At 29.5% G+C, this 24,296-nt stretch overlaps 1 protein-coding gene across 1 annotated transcript in view; it reads left to right on the forward strand.

The window, feature by feature from the left end:
* The first annotated feature begins 861 nt into the window (after nucleotides 1–861).
* Nucleotides 862–24,296, forward strand: part of LOC107449963 (uncharacterized) — a 329,392-nt gene continuing 305,957 nt past the window's right edge. Inside the window, exon 1 of the mRNA XM_016065656.3 lies at nucleotides 862–999. Coding sequence (XP_015921142.1) covers nucleotides 957–999 — 43 coding nt within the window. The 5' untranslated portion in view covers nucleotides 862–956. The remainder of the gene's footprint in view (nucleotides 1,000–24,296) is intronic.

Genomic DNA, 24,296 nt, shown 5'->3' on the forward strand with positions numbered 1-24,296 from the left:
TTTTCGTTTCCCTCTGATGAAAGCGTTGAAAGCAAAAACGAACCTTCGTCAGCTCATTCCAGTTAGTAAACAAACTACTCGCGATATTCTACTCCGCGTTTCATGAATTTTTGAAATTGAAAAAGCGCCAACATTTGCATTTCCGGAAGTGAAAATACTTCTCGTATGGGGGTTATGAGATTTTGGTGCATTCACATTTAAGTATTCAGATTTAAATTACACCCTTTAAATTGTATATGAACGCTCGATTTGGCGTTAATCCGGAATGAAGTGTTCTTTCAAAAATGTTTTAAGGTTGTTCAGCATCATATTCATATACAATAACCCCATTTCCTCATGTTCATATACAATTACACCAATTCATATACAATAAAGATATTACACCAGTTTTCTTACAGCAAATCACTTGAAAATACAATCAACCATGCAAAGCAATTCCACAAAGATGTCATCGAACAATGAACGAACTATTCATCACCAAAACGACTCAATGCTCAAAACATAGAAGAATGATTTCAAAAATTCAGATAAATTCCAAATTTCAAAACCACCACCTCGAATCGTTTGTTTACTGTGCATCAAGTTCAACGCAGCGAGTGGGAAAATCACTCGAAAATTAATACTCCTGCCAAATTAAATGCCATTTCAAGAGGGATTTCAAATCCATCCCACCTGATGGCTCGTGTACGATTCAAAACTAATGTAGATCTGACATTCGAAAGATTGATGCGAGATGGAATGTTTTAAGATGGCGTGCGGTTAAAGAGAGGCTTTAATCCGTCACCTCAATGAATTACGTAGCCGATGCCAAATGTGGCTTATGAGTGGGCAGGTATAATGTAAACAAAGCGCACTTCCCGTGCATTTCCCTGGTTTCGTATTCGAAATAAACACGAATTTGGAAGGTAAATTAAGCATTTGCCACAAAGTGACGACTGCCTTCAGCGACTGACGAAATGGACTTTTACCTGTGCCGACCCCTTCTGCTACCGACGAATGGTAAATCGAACATTTTGTTTATTTATTTGAAACGGACGGTGATCAATATGCATGCAAATTGTTTTCTGCAATGATGTTTATCAACATCAATCGATGTTTGCGTGCTTCCGGTAAATATAGTTAGGGATTCAAGAGGTTGATAACTTTATTAAAGAAATGAAAATGAATCAATCTATTAAAAAAGGGTATATATAGCAGTTTTTTTGGTGCGGCTAAATTTTGATGGAAATCTCACCAAACGATATTACATTTAATAATATTAAATTATATGTGAACATATCGCAAGATATTACGTATGTTGAAGAAAGTTATTTTCATATTAATTTTATATTTTATGAAAGAAAATTTAAAAAAAAGCTATAAATTTTAAATGAATTATACTTTCCATGAACTATATTGTTTAACAAAAAAAATTTAAATGTTTAAAAATTTTTTTAAAGAGTAAATTAAAAAAAAAATCGATATTTTTCAAAAAATTGAAATACTTTGTTAATGTCTTTCTTATCATTAAAATAGATAATCTTAATTATTATTTTGAATTCGTTATTTATTTTATTTAATTCATTATTTATTTTGAGGCTAACCTAAATTATTCCAATAAATGCTGTATAACAAAAAGGTCGTGATGCAATAGGAAAACGTCTGTATTTTCACTCAATCGGTATTAGGTACGAATCCCAATTCAGCCAAAATTTATTTTAGTAGCTTTTTACTGTCCGCCGATTCTCTTAATTAATTCGGGGAACTTTAAATGTATTGTAAAGATATGTAATTCAAGGAAATTTACTCAAAGATTTTTCTAAAAAAATAAATTCAAAATTTAAAAGATCCCGGATAAAACTACTACAATCCCTAGATGTGCAAATAAAATGAATACATCTAATCTAAGAGAAAATTGAAGCAGTGCCATTCGAAGACAGCAGATACAAGAAAATAATTTTTCGTTATTTTGTTTACGTTTTTATTAGAAATATTCAAAGAATAAAAAAAAGAAAAGAAAAATAATCAATAAAAAATATTTTAAAATTATATAATTTAAAGTGAAGTAAAAAATTATGTACAATACAACTCAATGTCTCAACCACTATTAAATAAAAAAAATAATACAAAATAATGATAAAATTATAAAAAAATAATAACAATTCGATGTTAAGAATTTATTTTTATAAGGAATTTTCTTTGGATTCACAAACATTATAATCGTGCACAAAAATTTTTCGATTCACTTAAAAACTTCTCGAGACGTAGCGAAATGCGTAATAAGTAAAATTAACCAATAATTATTAACTTATTAATAAATTTTGACCATGCTTCTGACTAAACTATTGGAACAATACGTTCCATATTGTGTATTTTCATGGTCAAAAATCCAAATTCGTGAAAATCAAATCATTAGAACAAAAGTTATTTGCTGCGTAATGACTGCTATCGGGGAAGGGTAAAATTTTTGAGAGGATTTTTAAGAAGAAAAAAAATCCCTTTTCTCTGGGAAAATAACTTGAGTCGTGGAAGGTTTGATATAATGATTTGATATCGTCGGTTAGGTTTTTATTCTGCACACAGCTCAAAATGCGTGTTTACGATAATAGACACAGATCGAAATGCGTGTTTACGAAAATGGACACAGATCGAAATGCGTGTTTACGATAATGGATACAGATCGAAATGCGTGTTTACGAAGATGAACACAGATCAAAATGCGTGTTTACGAAAATGGACACAGATCAAAAGGCGTGTTTAAAACATAACCTTTCAAAAATTTAAGTAGTTTTTGAGGTTTATTTGAGGCACTAAGGTTGATTTGAAGTTAACTTCAAAAACAACCCTTAAAAGATCAACCTCTCAAGGTGTATAAAGTTGCTTTATTCACACTAAAGGTTGTTGAAAATCTACCTTAGGGTAACCAGCTTAGAGAGGTTATTTTTGAGGTGTTCAGGCAATTTTTTCTACACTTCAAGCGAATAAGTATATTTTATGTATGAATAATTTCACCCAATCTCAACTAAAAGTATTGTTGAGTTATGTATGAGTATGATTTTATGAGGTGTAAATGATATTTACTAATGAGGAACACAACCTCATTTTCTACCATAGGAGAATTTTTTACATTTGTCATCCTTAAAAAACACCTTACTTTTTCAAAGGGTAGATCGAAAGGCGTGTTTAGAAACTGGGCACAGATAATGCGTGCATAAGAAAATGGACGCCAAAAAACGCGCTTTTTCAATGTTCAACCCATATTTAACAATTAAATGAGGAATTTCGTGCTTACTTTTCCTCACTTACTTAAGCACTAAGCACATCGGCATCCCGAACATAATAGTTGTTATTTTTCAAGCGATATTTTCGAATTCAGAACTCTGAATGTTCTTAAATACTTCCATTTAAGCTGTGCCCATTTTCTGAAACACGCATTTCCAACTATGTTCATTTTCTGAAACACGCATTTTAAAGCTGTGTCCATTTTTACAAAAAGGTATTTTGAAGTGCGTCTATCTTCTTAAACACGCATTTCGAGCTATTTGCATTTTTGGAAAAAGTCATTTAGAACTGTGTCCAGAAATAAAAGCTCACCGACGATATGTCTGTAAGGATTTTGGATATGATCAACCAGATTATTTTCAGAATTTCAATTTTCATTTCCAACAGATATTTGTTGCAAATATTCTAGTAAAGAATTTATAAATAGCATGTGTTACTTTGTATACATCTTGTATGATGATATTTTCCATTGTTACTATTATTAAATCTATTAGCGGTTTATAAATATAAGAAATAAATTAAATAAAAAAATATACTATGCAAATATATAAATTTTAAAAAATGTTGGGAAAAAATTCAATCAAAATATACTGCAAAAAGAAGAGAATAATTTCAAAGCAACAAGCAAAAATTTCTTTCAGAAAAATTGTAATTTGAACTACTGCCCTCTAGAACGAAAGATGCTTTTCTCTTGGGCTACTAAGATTGCTGCAATCATTTTCTTCCTATTTCATGCATCATAAAGAGTATTTTTTTTTTCGGAGAGGCACAATTAACATAGGAACTATACTCAAGTGGCCTTAAATAACGTATACGAACTCGGGGCCTCAAAATTTATTTGTAAATTTGTGTCATAACAAAACGTTATGTTTAGCTTGGTGCCATTTTCTTATCAAAATAAGTGATGACATTTCAACAAAAAAGTATTTGGAAAGATAAAAAAAGGTAAATTAAAATGATGTAAATATTATATAAATATATATATACATTCGATATATATATATATTCGATATGGTATTAAAGTATATGTATTCGCAAACTTCATGTTTAAATGTTCTGCAATCAGGGATTGTTTTTTGTAAATGCATTCGTAAATTTTAACTATAGTATTCGTAGTAGGTTTTAATTATTGAAAGGTTTTATGTATTGAAAGGTTTTATGTATAAAAAGGTATAAAAAGGTTTTATGTATTGAAAGATGTTACGATATTTGAGCACAGTTTAGTTTTGTAGTCTGCGTTTGTGATAGTTGTGAATAAAAAAAATGATAAAAAATGCTATTTTCAAAAAACTACTAGTAAAAGTATAAGTAAAGGGTACACTATAGATAAGTACAAGGTTTCGAAACTTTTAATTATCTACTGGGTTGGATTCACAATCTCAAGAATAAGGAGTTAAACAAATCGGTTAATCCACTGTCCGGAGCTTCTGTTCAACGCTTGGAAATAGTTCAGACTTTCAAAAAAAAAATAAAAAAAAAATTAAAAAAAAATAAAAAAAACCTAAAAAGAGCTTAAACTCATTTGTTCTGAACTAAACATGTAAATTAAAACAACGTTGTAGGTAGACTATCGTCATTTTTAGCAACATGATGGTAAGTTGAATTATAGAAGTCAAGAGTCATTTTAGTAGAAAAATTTCCTACGTTAAACAGTAGCTGCATTGTTTAATGGTTTTGAAAGTTTGAGAACATTCGATAAAAAAGAATACATTAATAAATAGTCCTTCAGCAGCTGTTTCTAAGGCTCAATCATTTTACATTCAAACAGTAATTCCCTTAATAACTTTAGTTAGCTCTTACAAATATAGTTTTAGACATGCTGAAACATGCAAAAATTGATGCATTTATTTTTATTTATATGCGCATAATAAACTAGCTTACTACAACTGACTAGTTAATAAATTTATCTTGAAAAATATACTTTCGATAGAAAACTATTTGACTTATCTATTTTTTGTATAAATGCTGGAATACTCAGCTGGGTACCTGGAGTCGGATGGGTAAGAAATTCATTTTTTTCGGACGCGCAATATACACATAATAATAAATTCAGTTAATAAATTCACATAATAATAAATCCGGCTGTATGGGGAGCACCAAAAATGTCAGTAATTTTTACCGATGCGTTAAGTAAAGATTCTACTAAAATCAATAATAAAATATGGTTTCATAATGTATGATAACGCTGTGATAAAATTTGGTTATTTTATCATGATACCTTAAAGCATGGCATTAAAACAATTTATCAGATTAAATTTAGTTTTCAATTTTGTATCTTTAGCTAAATATGTGAAAATAATAACTATAATTGTAAAAACCAGAATTTAGTGTAAGCTGGAAAGGAAAAATTATGAAATGAATAATTTAAATACCGTATATTTTGGTTTTTAGAATCAAAATTAGGTTTTCCCCCACTTTTTTATTATCAGAAATTTTATTACCATCCTGTATGGTGGTTTTACTAGAATTTTTTTCTCTATGTAAAAATCGTTCGAATTTTTTTTAAAAGGGAAGACTTTTTACAAATTTGTATATGATTCTGAAACTAGAAATGAAAGTTAAAGTGCTTATTTTCAAAAGTAACGATGCTAAAAATGAAAACAATTCACGAAAATGGCATAAAGATTGTTCAGTAACTTTATTTTTCGCTTCCAGTGTATAAAAAAAAAGATGCCTTCTATCAATTTTAAACAATGCGCGAAGTTTATCGTAAACGAAACTAGTCACAGGGAAATTAAAATTTAAGCAAATATTCATAAAATCTTTTGCATAATGACTAAATTTTCTCAAATTTTATTTTACATAAAACAAAGGAGTTTTATAATTTTTTTTTTACTTTTAGAATTTATTTAGGCTTAATAGAATTTAAAAAAAAAATCTCTCATACAAACATAAATGATGTCTAAACAATAATAAAAATGTTTTCCTTTAAGGTTTCCATCAAAAACAAATGTATTTATTGTTTGTTTGAATAATTTAAACTAAAATTAATTACTTTTTACTTTTTGAACTCAGTCATAACTTTGAAATGACGAAAAATGAATTAAAGAAAAATATCGTTTGGTTTATGGAAATAATTCTTCTTCAAAATACAATAAGTAAATAAAACTTTACGTCATTTCACATTTCATTTTGCACATTTCTACTTTTTAATAAACATTTAAAACAATTCTCTTCAACGATGCTATGACTAAATTCAATAGAAAGACCCCGCTTTTATCAGAAGATGTTTGCAGAGAAGAAAAAAAAACACTAAGTCAATAACTTCTTAAAAGAATTTGTAGAACATACCGAGTGGTACAAACTAATGGAATTAGCTTTTTCCCCCTTCTAAATGAATTAACATGTCAGAGAAATTCATCTCCTTAAAAACTCTCAACAACACATCCCCTCAGAGCTTTCTTTGAACGAAATTCGAAGCATTGGATTCCATTGTATTCCTGTTCTTTTCACTCTTTGTTGTTTAGTTTTCCTTGCTTTCACTATGTGTTTTGAATTCAAAAATTGAGGGGCTACTTTAAATGAGTGAGAATACAATTTGAGTATTTCGAAGCGATGGCTTTTGTTCAATAGCACGCATTTAACAAAAGAATTTTCAAAGAGATCACCTTATAAGCTAACCCACGGAGCGTATTTAGAAGGAATAATAATCAAGAAATGATATTTAATGACAGATAATTGAACCAAAATAGTTATTATTTATTGCTTTTTCACTCATGTCATATAAGAAATCTGTACAAGGCGCAAAGACTGGCATTAATATCTGTTTATAGAAGGCTTTACGATTTCGTGAACAATGTGGTCAGCACTGCGCACATGCCACCTTCACATCCCAGGGATTGATCTGGGTTAATTTTCAGCCACCCTCGAAGGATCGAACCCCAGTTTTACAGTTTTCGAGTAGTTTTTTTAAAATTATATAGATAATTTCGTAGTTCTCTACCTTAGTAAGAAGGATAGAAAAAGATTTCTTAAAGGTAGCAATTATAAAAATGTTAACTAAATTATGTTACCTAATGTTATTAATAATTGTTTCCTAAAAATTATCATAAAGCATTGTTATTACTTATATATAAGTATATTATTGTGACATATAAAAATTTACAATAATTTGTTAAAAATTTGAACAGAACTTTATTTCATTTTACATATTTTTTTAAAAACTAAGGTTAAAACTCTAGATTATATAAACTTATAATTTTATATAAACTAATTATATTATATTACATTATTAGAAAAATATTAATAATGTAACTACCTCTAACAACCATACTCAAAAATTAGGGACAAGAAGATAAAAATTTTCAACATCTGAAAAATCTTTTATTTTTGTAAAAATAATTTATAGTAATTTTAATTTAAATTAACACGTGTCCTTTAAAAATATTCAATATATATTTAAGGCAAAGTAAAAATTAGTCTGTTTAGTAGAGCTATTATATTTTTATTAATTTCAATCTTTTTAAAAATTCAATTAATTTCTATATCCTTAAAATAAATAACAAAACATATTGCTTGAAATAAAGAATTAAAAGATTTCATCTTTAACGTAAAACTTTTATTATTTGTAAAAGTTTTTGAGAAATTAAAATGTAACCCAGAAATAAAAAAAATGTGATATTAAAACTACGAATTTAAAAATTCTATAATTAATGTAAATCTTATAAATCAGTCTTCATTATCTATATAAATTAATATTATTCTCAGAAATAAAGCTGTTACTTCCTGATTTGTAATCATATCCTAGAGTGACGTCAGTTTGTTTGCTGTTTAATGTTTTCATTAATAAGAATATTAATTAAGAAAATACATGAAAAAAAACCCAATTTTTTAACACTTTTGCTAAAATTGCAATGAAGAAAAATCTACCGATAAAAAAATTCTTTCAATAAGAATAATACAAGACAAAGCGTGTAAAATCTACTTTGCGTGTGATGGATATGTATGGACGCATATATATGATTAAATCCATCCTTTCTTGGGAATGAAAATGATTGTTTTTTTCCCGTTAAACAACATTAGTAAACACTATCTATGTTATTTCTAATTTTTTTTTCGAAATTTAATATGAAAAACTATTAAATAACCTTGAAATGAAAAAGTTTTTTTTTTTAAAAAGAATCATTTTAAACTTTTCTACTTAAGTGACCGTAATAAATTCTTAACATCTAATAAAATCATACAATTAAAAAAATTTATGAATTTCTATAGAAAGTTTCAAAAGTTTTAGTGTTTAAAAGTTCTGTTATTTGAAAATAATGAAAATTTTGTTAAAAAAGTAAAATTTCAAAAGTCATTTCAGAAGTTTTGAGACGGCATTTAACTCAAAACATATTTTTAATATACTTTTTTTTTATTATAAAATTTAAACAAAAATTTACATTTTTACTTCTGAATTTAAATTAAATCCTAAACACAATTATTCGAAGAATCTTAATAGGACAATAAAATATTAATTACGTTTATCAATATTCATTATCTATATAAATAAATATTAATCTCAGAAATAAAGTTGAGCTGTTTCTTCCTGATTTGTAATCATATCCTAGAATGACATCAGTTATTAAACAGCAAACAATGCGTTCATTAATAAAAATATTAATTAAGAAAATACATGCAAAAAATGTTTTTAAGCACTTTCGCTAAAATTGCAATGAAGAAAAATCTACCGATAAAAAATTCTTCCAATAAAAATAATACAAGACAAAACTTGTAAAATCTACTTTGCGTGTGATGGATATGTATGGACGCATAAATATGATTAAATTCACCTTTCTTGGGAATGAAAATGGTTGTTTTTTTCCCGTTAAACAACATTAGTAAACACTATCTATATTTTTCTTAACAAAGAATTCTCATCAAAGGAAATCTGTTGACAGTATAAAAGCTTTTAACATTAATACCGAGAAACTGAATCTTTTCCAGTTCAGTTGACAAGGTAATGCAAAGTGATGTAAGATTAATGACTTTTTGTACTTCGCGTTATTAAGGTTTCCCTTGGCACAAAACAGTTTTCAATTCAGACACTCTTTTTTTTTTAACATAAATTTTTTTTAACTAAACTGTTATGCAACTTACATATTTATCAATCATTTTAAATAAAAAAAACTTCTATTTCAATATTCAGTTGAAGGAGTTTTTGTAAAACAATGACGAGTCACTGTTATTTTTTCTTTCCTTAGTTTAGCTTAGACATTCATCTTAACAGCAACAATGTAACAAGTCACATTAAAATGCTTTTTTTTTCTCTTGCAAGTTTAGTTCTATAGGTTAGAATTTACTTACCTCTACTAAACATACATAATAAAAGTAATGCAAATTAAACGTTAAGATTTTTGTTTGATTTTATTTAATTCTTTGGTAGTTTATATATTTATCAATCATTTACAGCGTAAAGAAAGATTTAAATAAAAATATTCATTTCAATATATTCATTTGAAGAAATGTTTCTTGTCCCGCAGTGGACTGATCGTTAAGACACGGTTCCCAGCTGATCACCGAAGTCAAGCATCACTGGCTACGGTCAGTGTGCGGGTGGGTGACCACTTGGATCAGTCTGCGTAGGGACCGGGGGTGTGCGGTATTGGTCCTCGTTAAACTGTGCTACCGTAAAGTGCTCGCGCAGGTCGTCGGTCTACCGAAGCGGGGGTGCCATCCCCTTCGCAGAGGATCAAAATTGTGATGGCATGTCTTCGGATCATCCTCCGGGATGTTTCCCAGACCGTCGCCAATAGCCCATTGTGCAGCTCTAGTGCGACCTAAATTAACAACAACAGAAATGTTTGTAAAACAATGATAAGTCGCAATCTTATTTTCATACCCTATATATTCATCTTAACAGCAACAATGTAACAAATGAAATAATCAAATAGCGTTAAAATGCTTTTTTTCCCCTGCAAGTTTAGTTGTATAGGTTAGAATTTATTTACTTCTTTTAAATAGACATAATCAAGGTAACGCAAATAAAACATTAAACTTAATGTTTTTATGGTTATTTAGTCAGAAACTTACATACATATTTATCAATTGTTTTAAGTTAAACCGTAAAAATGATTGAAACAAAAAATATTCAATTTTAATATTTATATTCAGTTGAACGGAGTTTTCTTATAAAACAATGATAAGTCACCATCTTTTTTTTCCTTTCTTGTTTATCTTAGACATTCATCAAAACGGCAGCAATGTAACAAATCATATTTTCAAATAACTTTTTTATTTTGTTTCCTTACAAATTTATTTCGATAAATTAGATTTTATTTATTTCTACTAAAAAGATATAATCATATTTTTTAATTTCCTTTTTACCATTGAAGTATTTTAATCACATTTTGAGAAAAGTTAAAAACCAAACTCAAACGTTCTATGACAGCAGCATTACATGGCCGTTAAAATTTAATAAAATACATTGACTGATATTTGCAGGTAATTGGATCAATATGGGAGTTATTGCAATTACGATATGCTTATTCTAAAACTTATGTGCTTATTTCACATCATATATGATATATTTGAAGTGCTTATTCTAATTTTTTTTACTTATTGAGCTTTTAATCTAAAATGACTTAAAAAACAAGAACTTTTAAATTTTTTTTAATTAACTAAATAAATTAAAAATGTTCGAAAAATTTAACTTTTCTCAAACTTTTAAGATTTTACGAAAAACTAAGTTTTGAAAACAAATGATTGAAATCTAAGAAAACCAGGAACACAATTTATTATTTTGTAATAATTCTTTAAGATAACTGTTCTGTTAAAATTGAGACAAAGATTTTAAGTTAACAATTTTTTTTAAAAATTATACAAATTTTCCTGTAATAGAAAGGTGATGCGGTTTGTGGTGTAGATGGTCTAATAGAAGTGTATTGTGAAAACAGGATAAAAAATCATAAAATTTTTATTTTGCTGCAGACATCGAGATGCAAAATAAAAAAGAACGTTATCCAAGTCACATATAAAGAAAAAATAATAAATTTTGCGCAATAGAATTAAATAACAGCCATTGAAGAAAAATACCCCCAATAAACCTGCCATATCAAAAGCCTAAAAGTAGTATTTAATCAAAACTTTGCAGTACAGGATTATAGGCGCATTATCGAAAAAGGATCCTGCCAAAATAAAGCCAATTCAGCCAACATCACGATATCTCATGTTAGTTATTTCACTAACAATTCGGCACTTCTCATGCTTAAATTTGGCAGAAAATTTAAGGCCAAATTGATGGTTGAAAATTAAAGTAAACCTAACAACGTATATGCTAATGTGATCGAAGAAAGGAAAGTTAAAAATAGATTTTAAAGTTCAGTTGTGACATTGAATAATAATTAGTTATACGCTTGCATTGAAATCATTAGTTAGCCGTTACATTTATTGATAATAGAAATATTTACAAGAGCTCGTTATAAAATTGAATTAAAATTAATTAAATGATTTATTTATTTAAACTTTTCTCAAAATGTTATTAAAATACTTCAATGGAAAAAAGGAAATTAAAAAGCATGATTATATCTTTTTAGTAGAAATAAATAAAATCTAATTTATCTAAATAAATTTGTAAGGAATGATTTAGAATGATTAAATTTATGAAATAAAGTTTAAAGGCAAGGCAATTTTTAATTTTTTATAATGGCATTAAATTTCTCGCATTTTTTCAAATATAATTTAAAATTATTTGAAATATTTTTATAAGTTTAAATTTTTGAAAATATTTTTATAAATTATTCTTATTAATTATNCGTGCCATTTCTATTATGAATATATTATTACAGTTCGATTTAGACTATTAAAGTGACATTATGAATTAAATATTATGAATAATACTTATGAATTAACATTTATTATATTACACTGGCACTAAATTTGAAATATATTTTCCAAAAATCAATTATAATAAAAAAAATTTATTCAGCAATTTTTTGTTTTGGGGACCATTTGGCGCCCCTTTGTGAGTAGCGCCCGGGGCATGATGCCCCCCTTGCCCACCCCTCGCTACGCCACTGGGATCCTGCCAAAAAAAAGCCAATTCAGCCAACCTTACGATATCTCATGTTAATTATTTCACTAACAATTCGGCACTTCTCATGTTTAAATTTGGCAGAAAATTTAAGGCCAAATTGATGGTTGAAAATTAAAGTAATCCTAACAACGTATATGCTAATGTTTAATGTGATCGAAGAAAGGAAAGTTAAAAATAGATTTTAAAGTTCAGTTGTGACATTGAATAATAATTAGTTATACACTTGCATTGAAATCATTAGTTAGCCGTTACATTTATTGATAATAGAAATATTTACATGAGCTCGTTATAAAATTGAATTAAAATTAATTAAATGTTTAAACTTTTCTCAAAATGTTATTAAAATACTTCAATGGAAAAAAGGAAATTAAAAAGCATGATTATATCTTTTTAGTAGAAATAAATAAAATCTAATTTATCTAAATAAATTTGTAAGGAATGACTTGGAATGATTAAATTTATGAAATAAAGTTTAAAGGCAAGGCAATTTTTAATTTTTTATAATGGCATTAAATTTCTCGCATTTTTTCAAATATAATTTAAAATTATATGAATTATTTTTATAAGTTTAAATTTTTGAAAATATTTTTATAAATTATTCTTATTAATTATTCAATAAGTTATTGTAACATAAATTTCTTATTGATATTTACAAGAATCTCAAGGCCATCAATCCCTTGAATATAATATAATTTTTTATCTCAGTATAACAAAGATAACAAAACTTTACATGTAACGTCAAATATAACGTTTATGTTTTTTTGATATACCATTAATTATTTTACTTGGCTGAACAATTTTCTGCATGACGCACACCATAAGTCAAAGAAAGACGAACAAATGGTATAAAATGACGATCAAGTCACATTAAACTATAAATTTAAACAGTTATAGATCCAAAACAATTTAAACTCGCTTGTTAAAAGAAACGAAAAAAACTGTTTCATTTTTTTTCGTTTCTTTTGTGTATACTACTAAACAGAAATGTTATTTTTAACGGAAATATATGTTTATCTACTTTAAATCATGATAAAATTATTTTATTTCTCCATTTAAATACAGTTTCAAGCGAATGTTTTCGTAAAGAAAATCGGTTATCCAGATAAAAAAAAATGGTTTGGCTGAAGAATGCTCAGTAAAAAAAAAGGGAAAATAAGAGAAATGATATTTATATAAATGCAATAAATTACTGTAATTTTTAATAACAATAGAAAAAGAGGAAAACAGAGAAATTATACAGGGTGATTCTAAAAAGATGGGAAAAATTTTAGGAAGTGATAGTACACACCCAGACAAACAATTTTTATCAAAGAATGCATGGTTGAAAACAAAACGCAAAGGTGCTGGCGCATTTGGAAAGTATTTTCATGCAAACGAGAAAGCTCCATTCCTATTGCGAGTTACTGAGCTACGTTATTTGTCGCCAAGCTTTCGGCCGCTGCAGGGAAAGTTCGCCTATCTTTTCTTCGCCGTTGTACCACCATAGCCGCTGCCGGCCACTGTTTTGAACACTTATTGTAAGCACATGCCATTAAATTTACTTTTATAACTTAACTTCATCGTTCTTTGTGTGTTTTTGCCTCATATAAGAANTAATGTTCTATGTACTATCACTTCCTAAAATTTTTCCCATCTTTTTAGAATCACCCTGTATTTATATAAATGCAATAAATTATTGTAATTTTTAAATTTTTTTTAATAAAATATCGTTAAACAAAATTTAATCAGAAAATGAATCCAATTTACTAAAACAAAAGAGACAAAGAAGTAAATTAACAATTAAAACATTAAATCAAAATGGAAAAGTGCCTTAAGCAGTTAAAACCAAATTTGCTTTATTTTAATATACATATTCAAACAAACAGTTGAAGCAGGAAAAAGTAATAAAAAGCAATAAAATAAAAGAAAATGTGTGTTTGTAAGACAGCACTTCTTCAGGGGACACACTGTCTACAAACACACAGGAGCCTTTCTGTTGTCAGTGGAAAAACCAAAACTGACAATGCCCATAAAGGATAGACAAATAAGAGAAAATCATTACCAGAACTGAAAAGCACAGAAAAATAATGAACCAGCAAACACTACTTAAGAGTACATTATTAAGACTTAAAAATGAAACGCTTACTAATAAATAAAAACAGTTACAGTTAGATCAAAATAAAACATAAATTGCCGAATCAGAAGAAAATATTATAAATAAATCAAGTGCTGACACCTATTTGAAATTCCTGAACAACGAAACAAAATTATTCAATGAGCAAAATTTTTTTCTTAAAAGTGCTGCCATCTGCTTTGGAAAAAGAAATCCTTAATTTCACCGCATAGGCCCATTTATGCGGGCTTCAATATCGGCCAAACTATTTGAACGTTTTTAAAATATTTTGAATTAAAACATCATAATTATAGTAATTAAAAAGAAAATTATTATTCTTTAAGGTAATCCTGAAAGCCCCAATAGCTGTAAGAAAATCTGTTTTATTATTACAAATCAATTTAAACCGAAGACTTTGAATCGTAACAATATTCTTAAAATTTTTACAGTAAAGGTTGGAATTAAAATGTGTTAAACTAATCACATTAAACTTAAAATCTCTTCTTTTATCGTATAATCCAATGAAATTTTTATTGTTAAGAAAGCTGTCTTACAAACACACATTTATTTTATTTCATTGCTTTTTATTACTTTTTCCTGCTTTTACTGTTTGTTTGAATATCTAAGTTAAAAATTTTTTAATAGTATCAACAACCTTTCAAACATATCAAGGTGCATAGCAGTATAAATTGCAACCCATGCATATTAAAGTTTGCAACTTTTTTTGTAGATTATCGATAAAACATTCATGTTTACATGATGTAGAACATATTAATGTTTATTTCCGAACATCTTTCTGCATATTGTGCACGATAAATCATAATGAGCCGCCTCGAATGGTATAATATATCTACCGAGTCACATTAAAAAGTAAATTAAAACATTCTAAGTCCCGAAATTGTTTAGACTTTTTTTTTGTTTGTAGCTTCCATTATAAACATTTAAAAAATTTTTTTCTCTCTCCTGAACTCGCGCTTCTTTTGACCTTGTTTATTCGAAGGGTAAAAAAAGCATTTTTATGCGCTTACGAGCATCTTGCTCAGATAACAGCTTTAATCTTGCCAATCCCTCATGTGTTTACATAAATCTCCTCATTTTCAAAAGACTTTTCCAGAAGGAAAATAAAAAAAAAGAACCTTCTCTCGTAATCTTTAATGGAAAACTGGGATTTGTTACTCCAAAAGAGATATTTCACCACAAAATGACACACGTGTCTTGCAGGGATATCAAACTATTAATAGATACGAAATATTTCATCGGTTCAAAAAAGAAGAGTATTTGGCAAAAGGCAAATCGCCAACCATTCCTCTCTTTTAGCCAAATGTCTCCATAATCAGTATGCAAGCAAAGGATTAATATGGACGTTTGATGTGAAACTCTAGTAATAAGTCATAACCATTATTTTATATAAATGGGTTGAAGTATGGAGATGCCATGTTAAGCCTAAATGATGAATTCTTTACTTTTACATTTTCTAAGCAACAATGTAATCTTTTAACCTATCGTAATTTCTGTTAAGTCCAAAAATAATATTTTTAGTTCAATTCTGAACAATTTTTTTAAATGAGATTTCAATCAAATAACCGTAATTCAAATTAAATATCTATGATTTCTATTAAATATCTATCAACCANTAAGTTTAAATTTTAAGTAGTGCAAAGCAAAGCAGTTGACCAAATAAGAGAGGAAATTGTACATTACCAAATTCAAGCAGTTATTCCAAATTGTAAAACAACGGATAATAGCGTATCCAAAAACATAATAAACACAAGGGTCACCAATTGAGGGGGAGGAACCCTCTCATATTAAGTTGAAGACAACTATGACAACAATAAACTTAAACATTTATTTAACAACTGAACATAACAAGCTAAAAACAGAAACATAAAAATTAAGTAAGACTGTGTGGGATAGAGACTGAGTAAAGTTCGAAGCTTCTTAAATACTGGGGCAGTTCCAAGGTTGCCGATCGTGTGTTTGTAATCCCGTTGATTCTTTTGGCGCCTACGCACCATGCTTGGCGCCACAGGCACTTTTGGATCAAGTATTAGAAGACATTTGTCTCCGTGATTTATCTTTTTGATTGAACTAATCAGTATTTGCGATATATGGGGAGAAAAAAAACATGTAAAAGTACCCATAACTTAGCCAGGTGGCAAGGGGATTCTAACCTATGTTCCATCTACAACTGAGAATATTTTACGCCAGCACTGTGGTCGATGCGAGTCGGATGCTGAATTCGTATTGACCAGCATCGCAGGGATTCTAACCTGGTACATCTCATTGAAAGACGAGTGCTCTATCGCCTGAACAAAAACGATTCTATCAAATGCATGTTAACCAAAGTAAATAAAACATTTTTTTATCAAATATCCTTCAATAAGTTTAAAGTAATATGGTTTCTATTAAACATTCATTCGCCAAGGTAAAAGTTTTTTTTTCATGAAATATTTGTGACTAAATGACAAACTCTATTGAAGTGTTCTGCTAAATTTTGAATCCAACGCAATGGGATTCATAGATCAAGAATTTGAATATACTCGCATTGTGTGACAATATTCGGCAATTGCAATTCACGGAGAGGAAAACCACAAAATGCTAGTTTATCACTGCTAGACTCATTCGACAGGGAGGACTCTAGTAATACGTATTTGGTATAATTGGATCTGGATTGGGCAAGTTTGAGCCCAATCCAGAAGATGGCCATTCCTGGATCATGAATAGGAAAATAATGAAATCCCGTTGCAGTTAGTTTGACGGCAACTGAACTCTTAAGTCACGATCCATCTACAACTAAAGGTATTTTATTACACTATGTTTGGAGATGGCTGGTACAATAGTTGTACTGCAAATTCTTTTTGCTTATAATAAAAGTATTTGATTTGATATATGAGAGACAAATATTAATATCTTGTGATACCATATTTGTTTAATCTTCCACATGTCTCTTAAATATCAAATACACTTATAACAACAACAACAACAAAATATTGTAATTGCCATGCTTACAATCGTTGTACCTGCCGTCTGCAAAAAGTAATATTTGAATCAAGCAATCGCCACTGATATTCGAACTTGGGTCACAAGAGCTTTGCACACACATCAGTTTTCGAGCAATATTATCTCAAGTTATTCTAGAAGCATAAATAACAAATAACATCATATATAACTAAATAAAGAACACATAAAGATTTTCGGAAAAAATAGTTCGACGAGTTTACACATACTTCCTGTTTTATTCTTCGATATCATTCCATCAGCAATAGTCGCACGTGTAAGGAAAAGAATCAAAACACACAGGAAGTGCCAAAAATTAAAGAAAATAAAAGTATGATCTTACTGCGCTTGATAAAACGAGGAAGAAAGTAACAAACTGCGTGAAAAGAAATGGATCGAAAGCTGCCAAGAAGAATGATATTCATACGCCATAATGTGCCAAAAAATCGTTTTATGAAGCAATGAGGTTTCACCGAATTCTTTCCTTATATCTAGAGTCGAAGGCGAACAGAACTTTATTTTAATACTCAGACCGTATTGGGACTAAAAGCAACATGAATTCTTGATATAAAATTACTGAATTTATAATTAATATGGGCTCCAGCCTTCTTTACTTCGCTCACCAACCGTTACGATTGCTGCGAAATCAGTTTTTATTTATTAACTGTATATAAAACTTATTAATTTAAAAAAATATCAGAATTATTTATTGTTCTCAGTCAGATTTGGTTTCACAGATTAAGTTCCATATTCAGTGGAACATTTAAAAGCCGGTCAGGCAGCCGAGCGGTTAGTGTGCGTGACTGCAAAGGTAACGGCTGCAGGTTCGAATCCTGATCATATGTTTCTCCCTTTGTGCGTTGAATTTTGTTGTGTGTGATGTGCCCATCCCATAAACGGGTCTCTGTGGCAGTGTGGCGTAGGTGATGTTGCTCGTCTTCGTGACTTAGGTCACAAGATGCACACCAGGCAACGCAAAATGAGCTACAATTCCGGCGAAGAACGATGACGTTGACAGCCGTGTTTGACAAAGAACACGGCCTTTCAAAACCGTGCAAGATCTGAAAACCGTGTTGAGAGAGATGTGGGTCAATATCCCTCAAGGACAACTCGATAGTTTAGTGAACAGCATAAACAACAGATGTAACGCGTGCATTAGTGTCCGAGTTTATCTCAAATCTTAATGAGGTATTCATTTCTAATTTATGCTGGCAAGAAGATCCATTTTTCATGGCCGTTTTAAAATTGTTCAATGAGCATTTTTTTCAAATTTTCAATTTTATTATTTTTCGATATGTCGATATCTGAACTATGTTGGATTATTATAGTTCATGCAGCATAATCCTAGAAAGCATGTAAACCTTACGGCAACCTTTTGTCGGAATTTTCTTTCTATTGTCACGAAAATGTTAGAACTAAAAACCTTTTTTCAATAAAGCAAAAATATTGCAGTTTCAATCCTTTTATCCTAAAAAGATTAAAAATTACTTTTTAAACCTTTTTTTTAAAGTATTGTCGCTTAGGTAAAATGATCATTTAGGTTCATAATGACGTTTTAGATGACGTCACACTAGCGATAAAATCAAATTGCAGTGTCCATTAAAATTTCATGACAAGGTGGATTTTAGCTGAACATACAAGACTTTGCGAAAAGAAACCTTATAATTACCTAGATTGAAGATTATTTTCACCTTAAGACTAGCTTTATTAAAGGATTTTTTTCACGCTTGAAAACCCTAAGTCAATCTCGATGTAAGGTTCTTATATAGAAGGTTGTTTTCTGATTTTTTGGATTAGGGTAATGTGCGCAGAATAGAGCAGATTGCCACAGATTTCGTTTTAAGGTTAGAAGGTTTACTCGTAAAACGCATAAAAATCCTTTTTAGGATGACATTAAAAGGTTTTTGCTCAGTGAAAATAAACCTGTTGTTGTTGTTTGTAATACCACTTGCCATACTAGCAAGCTTGCTTGGTGAAACCGAGCAAATTTAAGGCAGAGTGTGCGTTTCTTGTTTTTCAGTGGCGCCATCTATGGCCAAGAATTATACTTCTGCCACACCATACGTCGCACCCATTTATAGGACGGACTCTTTCGTACATTCATTCATTCATCCACAGATCGTAATTTTGACCTGAATCGGAGGACGATCGATCTCCAATCCAGTACCCCCAGAGGTATTGATTTCTTATGGGAACATGGAGGAATTTTGCGACTAGACAGATTTTACGCGCATCAGTCACTTTAATCTGGGAATGAAAGGTAGATAAACGAAACTAAACAGTAACTAAATTGTTGAATAATTACGCTTTAAAATTTACAGTTTCAATAAATTGTTTCTTTTAGAGATATAGGTGGACTTCAGTGTGACTAGGGCAAAAAGAAACTTGAAAAAAAAGAAGAAATAAAATGCGCCACAATGACGTAGCAGTGGAACGTCCTCAAGTATTTTGCGTTCGTGGTTCATACGTAAGATTTACCTGCAAGTAACGCTTATTAAAGGATGTCTGTTTACCTGTCCAGATTCATTACATGATTGTCTCTGAAAAAAGGAACCGCCAGCATCGAACAAAAGAGGTTCAGAATTACTTAATTACTTCGAACAAACCTTTGGCGGAAAAAGTCGTTTGATGATTACAGAATCGCGCCACGTAATATACTCTTTCGTAATATATTATATAAGCATTGCGTACAAATGTGCAAACGCATTTGATAAAGGTTTTATTGTTTGAAGTTTTGAAAGGAGTCAAATTAAAGCAGTGAAATATTTGGCAACATAATTCAACAGACTTAAAAGAAACACGTTGGCAGAGACTTATTTTCTGCCAAGATGAATCAGGAAAAAACAAAGGCACTCAATTCATTACTCCGGACTTGGCCCCTCTAAATAGTTTTCTGAGTAAAATCTTTTTTGGTGATGACTACAGATTTATTATGTGATTTCTGTTGGTCATAAATAGAAGCTTAAGTAGCTTTAAATAAAACTGTCAAACTGATTGCTCAACAATCAATTTTTTTTTCAAATTAAAATAAAACTTCTAAGTTTACGAATTCCACCGTTTGTTGCAAATGTTTTTTCGGGTCTCAGATAATGGACTTAGGCTTATAGTCTCTTATTTAATTACTTGTATGATCACAGTAATACTAGAGATTCAGAATTGTTAGGACACGTTCAAAAAGCAATAAATATATATATATTTTAAAAAAAACTGCAATATTTTACTCAGCGTATCCGCGCACCTGGAAAATCATGAATTTCAGTATAAAATTTGTCATGAAATGTCATGATTTTAACTATTTTTTTAAAAAAAAAGTCATGAAAAGTCATGAATTTATAAATTTAGGTTGCCGAAAAATCTAATTTTTAAAATGGAATTTACCCCCCCCCTCCCCCCAATTTCATGGTGTTCCGAATATCTGAATTTGTAACAAAATCCCCACTAACAGTCATATTTGATTATAATATAGAATGTTTTCATCGTGTTATTTAAAAATTATGGTGTTCTTTCAAAAAATGAAAGAAAAAACATTTCTAGAGCGATTTCAACTTCTGTGATTTCAGAATTTTTGTTATTATTTCCGATGAAAACGAAAAGAATGTAGTTCTACAGAAAAAAAGAAAAAAAAATTATTTGCTTTTGTATTTTTTTCAGATATTTTATTGCTTCAACTCTTTCTTTACTCTGTTTTTTAAATTTAAAATCTATAAATATGAAGATGCAGAGTTTTGGTTATACCTATCATTTCAATGAATGTTATTATAATGCTTTTTTAAACTTATTGTTGTGTTTTTGTCAGAGAAAATAGTCACTTCGTTAAGTCATAAAAAATTCTTGGAATATATCATGGAAAGTCATGAATTTGAAATTCTAAAATGTAGCAGTACAAAATTTAATTGTAAAAAATGTGATTTTGTGTAGTAGGTACATATTGAATGTATAGAATAAAAACAAAGCAGATAAATGTAAAGGATAAAAACAAATAAATAGAGGATTTACAGAAGAATATATCAATGAAATGTTACTGATATATTCAAGCTTAGAACTTTTTAAAAATTTATGGCACAAAATTAAGTTTTTTTTTTATGACTTAACTTCTTTCTAGAGAATGGCAGTCAAATTAGTACACGTTTAGAATTTTTATTCCAAAATTATGGTAAAATAACCAGCAGCAATCTTCCTATCTAATTAACCATGAAGTTTACGGTATTTGTCAACTCAACGGTTTTGAAACCGTTTACAACTAGAATGGTTAAAAAACCATAAACATAAATCTATACTGTGTTTTAACAATTTACAATTGGCATGGTTTCAAAATTGTAAAAACATAATTTTTAATAGAAGTAGGCAATAGTTTAGTAGCTTTATGGCGATGCCATCTATGCGCAGCGTATTCTAACAGCCAGGCTCACAAAATACGGAGAGCAAGCCACTTGAAACTCTTTACGTGTAATGTCAACGCTGGGGTTCGTATACCCGCTCTGTCTATCAGGAGATGGACAGCTTAGCCCTCTCGGCCATAATATGTACCCATTTACAAGGAACTAGGAAGTTTTAGCAGGTGAGTCAAGCTGGTGCGATAAAATTCGTGTTGTTTAACCGTATCAGGTGAAAGCAGTTAATAAACGATTTTTCTTACAGTTAGCAGCTTGAATACCATCTTATTTATGATTCCTTGACTGCTTTGTTTGAAAATAGTAAAATAGCACGTAAAAAAATTGTTATATAAAATTTTTTTTTGAGAAATTTCAAACAGTGTACAAAATTTTAAGATTGAAATAATGGTGAATTGAAACTATTTCAAAAATATGAAAAAATGGTAGTGAAAGTTGAAAGATATTTAAAAACAGTCTCTGAAAACCGTTGCAAAAGTTATCAAGTGGGGAGTTTCACTTCAAGAAGAAGAAGAAGATCACAAATACCCACACATGTGATAGCTGATAATGATAAACAAAATGACGTGTTAAAGTCGAGCTAAGTTTCTCCCCACAAGTAAGAATGTTAATTGACTTCAAGTTAATTAAATACAGTGCCATATCGCACATCAAATTCGCTGAAATATAATTATTTGACTTCTACTTCTTTTACTTAACTTAGATTTATTATTTGCTTATGTCTTTTACAGTTACCGTGCAATTTTTTTGTTTTGTGTACCTGGCAACTTCGATACATAACTAATTTGTTTATGTTCTATATGGATTCGTGCCTGTCTTTGTTTTACGTAAGAAATATATAGTGAAAGAACTGAAATCTTTGTGAAAGAATATAGAATGAGTCACTTAAGTGAATTCATACTTGACTGGTTAGTTTTAATTTATTTTAATTTCTTAGATTTTAAAAGTATTTATTAGATTTTAGATTTCTGCTAAAGCGATAGTAATTTACTCCTTCATCTTTCGTCAATGCTCATCCTTCTGATCTCATCCTTTTTTTTTTTAAATAATCGTTGTTGAACAGCCGACCCAATTTTTGGGTTTACAACTACCAATGCTTAACTCCGTAGCCTTGTAATTTTGAACCCAATCCAGAAGACAAGGGAACACCTAGATCAAGTATTAGGAGAAATTTGCCTTCATGGAGGACTTTTTGATGTAACTAACCCGCATTTGCGTTACATGGAGAGGAAGACCACGAGAACCTCCCACGGTTAGCCTGACGGCATGGGGACTCTAACCCGTGATCCGTCTACCACTAAAGGATATTTCACGTCAGCACTGTGGTCGGTGCAAGCCGGAAGCGGAATTCGTATCGACTGGGATTCGAACCCGGTTCGCCTCATTGGAAGGCGAACGCTCTATCCCCTGAGCCATTGCGGCTCTTTATTCTGAATTTGGGACATTCAGTATGCATTGAAATTAGCAACAATCAACAATTTATTTCATATTTAGCTGTAGCTTACAGTCTAAGTGTTTTTTTTTATTAACTATATCACTTTTCATTGAACGTTAGACAAAGGATAACATATTTTTGAAAAATATCAGTTCCGTTACCTAATAGATCAGATTATTTACCAAATCGAAACCACATTAAAATACTTTCAAATTAACAATTCTTTAAACTTTGGAGCTTTTCAATACCACAAACCCAGAACGATGCATTTATGAAACAGGAAAAGTTCATTAAAACACTCGATGATAGTGCGTTATGGGCAGCCATGTATATTTAGCAAAAATAGGGATCTGTTTTAATATCGGAAAGCTATTTATTTGAACTAGTATGACTGCTTTCCCGTGAATTGCTTTTAAAGTATTTTAATATAAATGCTATTTTTGGGCTTCATAAGTTTATATGGTTTTGGGGCTTCATAAGCTCATGATTTTCATAAGTAAAGTTAAGGCATTTGGAAAATAATATCCTTTTTGACAGATTTTATGTTATTACTTTTATTCGTAAGATTCATCTCTTTCTGATTTTATTATACAGATCTTTATTTGATTTTTAACAAGCTTTAAAGGCATTCATTTATTTTCTCACAAAACATAGGAGTTAAGCAGTGATCAAAGTAAAATAGGCGGCTTTTATGTACCTATTTTTCAAAATTGATTGGCTGTTTCAGGAACCAATTTCATACTCATAGTTTGAAAAATCGATTTCCAATTTCATAAAAACTCCATTCCAATTTCAAATAAATAATTAAAATAAATAAATAAGAAATATTTAAAAAAAATTGTGATCAAAAACTGTGTCAATTGATGTTTGTCGTCGGATTGGTTTTCAAACCCGGGATACATACGTGTTTCAAGACGTCACAAAATACTTTACCTTCTTCAGTATTCATATTTATATTAAAATAACCGTCAAGACAGTAATTATAAGTTAATAATAGAAAGAATATAAAAATATTTTAAATTATTATTATGTAAATGCATTAAGAATGACTGATGGTGAAAAGAAAAAGAAAAAAAAAAGAATTCTAAAAAAGAAATATCAAACAGC

This window comes from Parasteatoda tepidariorum, chromosome 3 (assembly GCF_043381705.1).
Source record: "Parasteatoda tepidariorum isolate YZ-2023 chromosome 3, CAS_Ptep_4.0, whole genome shotgun sequence".
Classification (NCBI taxonomy): domain Eukaryota; kingdom Metazoa; phylum Arthropoda; class Arachnida; order Araneae; family Theridiidae; genus Parasteatoda; species Parasteatoda tepidariorum.